We start from the raw sequence: 6,011 nt of genomic DNA on the forward strand, positions 1-6,011 counted from the left end.
TGCATTTTCAAACTGGCTAATTGAGTACAAAATACAATTTGAGGATTCTATTAAGCGGGAACAAGATAAGCACAGGCAGAGAAATTTTGCCCTTCTGTTCCGCTTGGAGGAGGCTTGTGGTGTCCAAATTCAGCACTGTATAGAGGATGGTGCATAAAGAAGACACACAGGCGTCACAATTTTACTGTTTGTTTATGATAATTAGAGTTTGCAATTCAGAACCCCCCACCCCCCTTAACAAGTAGGAAGGGTGGCTGGTTGGGGTTCTCATACACAGAGAGAGAGAGAGAGAGAGAGAGAGAGAGAGAGAGAGAGAGAAGCCCTTGAGGGCCATATTAGAAATGTAGCCAGTGAGTGAGGGCTGAAACAGAGGAAGAAAGCAGCTATATCCCAGGAAAGGGTCAGTGAGAATGTCACTGCCATTGAGACAAGTGATGGCAACACACTGTAAACATGGCCAATTTCACCTGCACACACACACACACACATGCACACACACACGCACACACTCACATGTACACGCACACTCACTCACACACACACGCGCACACACACACACAAGCTCGGCATCCAATCTGAAGCTTATACAACACCATACAGTCCATTCCCTCATAACAATGTGAAATGCTTCGACTCAGTTAAATCTTTTCTTTTTTAACCCAAAGTTAAAATGAACTGAATGCTTGAAGTAGGGATGTCTTTTATTTTGAATCTTTAATAACTAACAAGGAAACACTGAGGAAATATTTCATACAAAAGTATGGCTAATATAATCTTTGAAATGAATCATTTTTTTAAATAAATATTTGTGATTGTTATTTTAATTGCAAACACCGAGACACACAGAAGTATAATACTTCATACAAAATTATGGCTAGTATCATATTATTGGTGGAATGTCTCTCAATTTTTTTTTCTTTTGATGGCAAGAACAAAGCTTTTTTTTTAAATTAATATGCCTAGTAATGGTTCAAAAGACAGTCGAGTCTACTGAAATGTGTTTATTCTATGAACAGATTTTAAAAGCAGATGGATTCGATCTGTAAGCAAAAATACAAACAAATGAACTGCTGCTATTGGAACTCATAAAAAAGTAGAAAACAGCTGAGATGCACTATGCTCTGCAGGCCAGCTCACTGAGTCCAGAATTAAAGCCTTGCTTCTGAAAACTTTACAACAGGCGATATGAAAATTGTACATCTTCACTCATTTTTTTGTTTGTTTGTTTTTCTTCTTTTTTTCTACTCATTGTCACCTTGTTTTGTTTTGTTTTGTTTTGTTTTGTCTGTCAGAAAATACGTAGATCTTTTCGGTTAGGTTCCACACTGCAAAATGTCTCAGCTAAGATTTTTTTTCAGTTTCTCACTTTACATATGTTTGTGATATCAAGGAATAGTGTAAAAATACATTAATCATTAAACCGTTGGCCTGAATTTTGTAATTTCTCCTTAAAATATCCTTAAAATATGAACCTTTATTACACAAAATGAAAACAATCATAACAGAAACATAATTTAAATTCATTAAAGTTTTGAGGTAAAGACAAATACATAGTTTTTTGTTTTTGGAGTGCTATTTATACACACATTTGAGCCAATGAGTTTTTCGAGGATCTTTAAATGAGAAGTTCCCTCAGCTTTATACAGCAGGTTCGAGAGCAAGACAAAACTGTCTCCATGGCAGCATGCCATGCTCTTCACTTCAGAAAGGCAGATAAGTTCCTTTAAGTTCCCTTAAGTCCCTTAAAGTTCCTTAAAGTTCCTTTAAGTTTCCTTTAAGTTCCTTTGCCAGCAGGTGTGGATGAAGCTGAGGCAGGGTAGCAGAGATGTGGCATGACGGGGCTTTGAAGGGCGGGCGGAGAGGCCGAGCGGCTGTGGCGGTTCATCTTCAGGAACGCAGAGAGAGGAGCGTCTGAAGAAGGGAGGAAGGGCGATGTTCTGACGCACTGGCCGCAGGGGCAGGAACCAGCAGCTGGGTGCCAGGGAGTCCCCTGGCAGTTCGTTACAATAGTTCCACTCCGCCATCCTCTGGATCATGAAAAGCCATCAAAAATCTTTGCTTTGAGATCTTTAGAAACAAAACCAAGAAGCTGGGGAATTAAGACATGACAGTGACCTCGCAAATAAAGCTTTGATGTTAAATAAACAAACAAAAAATTATCTTTTGATGTAACTGATTCAACTCTTCTTCTACCATCAGTGTGCCCTGAAATAGTTTTTGATGATTAAGATAAACAAAAAGGGTTAAGCACACAAACAAAACAACAACCAGGCACGCCATCTCTTGTCCTGTCTATTTTATAGACAAAAAATCCAGGCAAGACTCTTCACCTCCTTTCTTTGTTACACTTGTCTGCGTATCCATCTAGAACAAAGGACAGTTCTTTGTAAAACATTCTTATTTCTCACACACTTCTTAAGTGCAACTTTGGGAAAAAAAAAAAAAAAAAAAAGCAACTTCCAAATGGTGCTTTTTTTTTTTGTATGAAACTGACGCCACAGGACTCAGGCTTAGTAGATGCTGACTTGTGAAAGGACTTGGGCATGCGCCTGGATCTGGGTGGGGTGAGGCTGGGTGGGCTGTGGCAGAGGGGGGCTGCCGAGCGACGCCGAGTGGGGGGTCCCGGGCGAGTGCTGCACGGGGGAGCACTGGGAATGCTGCATGTGCTGCTGCATGTGCAGGTGCTGCATCTGCATGTGCTGCGACTGCTGCATGTGCTGCGACTGCTGCAGGTGGTGCTGCTGTAGCTGCTGCTGCAGGTGCTGCTGGAAGTGCTGCTGCTGCATGTGCTGCTGGATCTGCTGGTGGTGCAGCTGGTGCTGTTGCAGCTGGTGCTGTTGCAGCTGGTGGTGCTGCTGCTGCTGCTGCTGCTGCTGCTGCTGCTGCTGCTGCTGCATGGCTGAGGCATGCGCCGGCTGCATGGGCGGGCTCATCTGGGCGGGGGCGCCCGGCCCCGCCCCCGGGCCCAGGAGCTGCGAGGCCACGCCAGGCGGCATGTTCTGGTGGGCGACCGTGACGGAGGTGACGACATGGCTGTTGCCCAGGCGCATCTGCAGAGGCTTGGGCGCGATGGCCCGGGGTAGGGGCTGCTGGAGGACCTGGGCGCCAGCCGTCATGGAAGGGTGCTGGGATAGGGCCGAGGAAAGGGGTGATGGGAGCACCAGGGCGGGGGCCAGGCTGGTGGACGCTAGGGTCTGCTGCACAGAGCGCATGGTCTGGGCCTCGGCTGACTCCGCCGCAGCCTAAGGCAGAATGATGGAAGGAGGCAGGGAGAGAGAGGGGGGAAGAATGGTATTATTTCATTTCATTTCTGTTCCCACGAAGACCACTGTTTGCATGGAGAGAGTCATGATAAAAATTTGGCATTTAAAGGTACAGGCATTGCACAAAATAACCGAGGTTTTCTCTTTGGAGGAAAAAGATGTAACATCGCCTCCATCAATTCCCTTGATTACTATGCTGATGAAGTTTAATTTAAATGCAGCCTTCCTTGCCATACTGGCTTAAACATCAATTTAATTTCTCATCAAAAGTTCCTGGAAAAAAAACACAGGACGCAGCAAGCACGCTGTAAAGACGCTACCGCATGTAAAACAATCAAACATGCAAATGTAAGCAAATAACTTAGCTGGCAGTATCAGATATGCAAATGCTACATGGCAGGCAGATCCCAGGAATTAATGAGGCATGCTCATTAGCTACTTTTACGACCTGCTATCATTACACCTGTACCGGGGTGGTGCTAAGGACGATGTGCATGTGCGTACGTGCACCTGTGCGTGTGTGTGTGTGTGTGTGTGTGTGTGTGGCAGGTCTCACCTTTGACACCAGGCTGGCACGGTAGGCAGCAAGGGCTTTGAGGTACTCCTTCTTGGCTGCTTCTGTCTTGCTCTTGTAAACCTGAAGTTGGACGTGAGCGATGCGTTAAGGACGGAGACAAAAGAACAACAGCCTCCTCTGATTCACGTTTAGGCCTGGTTCATATCGGAGGGCTTCAGACTGACTGTACATAGCAAAACAGGGTGATTCATTCATACTGAACTATAGTATTATTATTCAATTACTTTTACGCTTTGGCAATGGTACCCCAGTGGTTAAGGTACTTGACTAATAATCAGAAGGTTGCCAGTTCAAACCCCACCACTGCCAAGTTGCCTCTGTTGTACCCCTGAGCAAGACCCTTAACCCTCAATTGCTCAAGCTGTATTCAGTCATAATTGTAGGTTGGTTTGGATAAAAGCATCAGCTAAATGGAATGCTTTGCAGAAGGGCAAACGCAATATGTCATTTCACTATATACTCTTACACACAAAGTTGATTTTAAACTTTGATAACGGCCCTGTTCTGTACTTAAAACCTCACCCTTTCTTTAACTGTTCTCCATCTGAGGTGACTGCAGTCATTTGAAAGCTGTTGGTGTGTCTGCAGCAGTGAGTTACCTGCTTCTGTTCCTCTCCGAGGCCATCCCACATTGACGCCACTATCTTGGAGACCTCGCCGAATGTGGCATTGGGGTTCTGGCCTTTGATGGCTGCCTGCGTGTCACGGAAGAACAGCGCGTACGCTGACACGGGCTTCTGAGGCTCATTGGGGTCTTTCTTCTTCTTCTTCTTGGGAGTCTTGGGCTTCTTCCCAGCATCCGGGGCTGGGCGCTTCTCACCGATCTGTGACGCGGAGAGACAGAAGCGGGCTTTTTGAAAGCTGCGTAATTTATCACTTCAAAGAACAATTAACCCGAGGTAGTTACCTCTAGAAAGAGAGAACGAGACAGACAGAAAGAAGGACAAACGCAGAACAGAGGAGACGTTGGACACAACTAAGAAAGGTACGCTTTCACTACTACACGTCAGTAGAACAAACTGAATGGCTCCCAAACTTACGACTTCATCAGAACACAAAAAAGACAATGACACCGAAGACTTAAAGAAGCCAGAAGTCAAAAGGACGCATACCTTTGTTCCGTCGTCCTGATCGTCCTCATTTATGGAGCTGGAGGGAGAAGGCGTGGCCGACTTGCTGGCAGGGGGGGATGGGGAGGTGTGGGCGATATTTGGTCCAGTCATGTTGAGGCCTAGCTGAGCGCTCAGCTGCGATTGGTTGATAGTGGTCAGCTGGTTGCGTGACATCATAGCATTGGGGTTGTTCATGTTGATGATTGAACGCATCACCATTGCAGGGTTAGGAGGGTACTGGCGTAGCTGGGACTGTCCAATGCTCTATAACACATATAAAAGCAAAATAGTTGCTTGTATAATGATCACTGACTGATACTTCTACCAGTCAGTCATACTTATTCATTTGGAAGTCTCAGCTAGTATATTTTTATAGCTAAATTACATGTAAACCAACCAATGTGAATTAATACATATATACATTAATAGAATGGTTTTGATCGCCAATTTGAATTAGATTTTGGTTCACATGCTGCTAATTTGAAATCACAATTAATTAGAAAATGTCTATTTTTTTTTGCCAGCCATTTGAATGGACCAATTTATTCAGTTGTTTCCACTATCAATTTGCTTTGAGAAATGTAAAAAATTAAATAAAATAAAATAAAGAACAAACAAGTTTGAGATCTATGAAATTAATCAATACTGAAATCTTCTTAGAATATGACTGGGGTTCATAAATGAAGTGATTTATTTAAAATGCAACTGCTTATAGTGAAATACTATGATTCATTCATAAAGAAATGCCATTAAGTTAATACTGCAGTGTATATAAATAATCTTAAATTGCTTCCTAAACAGGCACAGCTGGACAAATCTTTATTGATACAAGCAGAACACATGCATTTCATCATCGAAATGCCGCACTATAATAGCCACATGCCAAAGGGAACCAGCAAGATCTTCCGCTTCCAGAAGGAATGTAACAAGTCTTCTGGGAATCCATCAGGATTGCAAAGCCTCAGAATCACATTAAATAGAATAACTGTTCCAGTAAGTCACTCTGCATTTCAGCAGTGGCCAAATAAAAACCCCATACATTTCAGTGCAGTCAGACAT

At 43.8% G+C, this 6,011-nt stretch overlaps 1 protein-coding gene across 2 annotated transcripts in view; it reads right to left on the reverse strand.

The window, feature by feature from the left end:
* Positions 1 to 683: 683 nt before the first annotated feature.
* The window catches only part of tox3 (TOX high mobility group box family member 3), a 47,463-nt gene continuing 42,135 nt past the window's right edge, over positions 684 to 6,011 (reverse strand). For both annotated transcript variants that reach the window (XM_035520718.2, XM_035520716.2), the window contains exons 4-7: positions 4,953 to 5,216; positions 4,440 to 4,664; positions 3,820 to 3,900; positions 684 to 3,242 (exon numbers count right to left, since the gene is read on the reverse strand). In XM_035520718.2, coding sequence (XP_035376611.1) covers positions 2,511 to 3,242; positions 3,820 to 3,900; positions 4,440 to 4,664; positions 4,953 to 5,216 — 1,302 coding nt within the window. In that variant the 3' untranslated portion in view covers positions 684 to 2,510. The remainder of the gene's footprint in view (positions 3,243 to 3,819; positions 3,901 to 4,439; positions 4,665 to 4,952; positions 5,217 to 6,011) is intronic.

The sequence above is a fragment of the Electrophorus electricus genome, chromosome 23 (genome assembly GCF_041902795.1).
Source record: "Electrophorus electricus isolate QZ-2024a chromosome 23, ASM4190279v1, whole genome shotgun sequence".
Taxonomy (NCBI): domain Eukaryota; kingdom Metazoa; phylum Chordata; class Actinopteri; order Gymnotiformes; family Gymnotidae; genus Electrophorus; species Electrophorus electricus.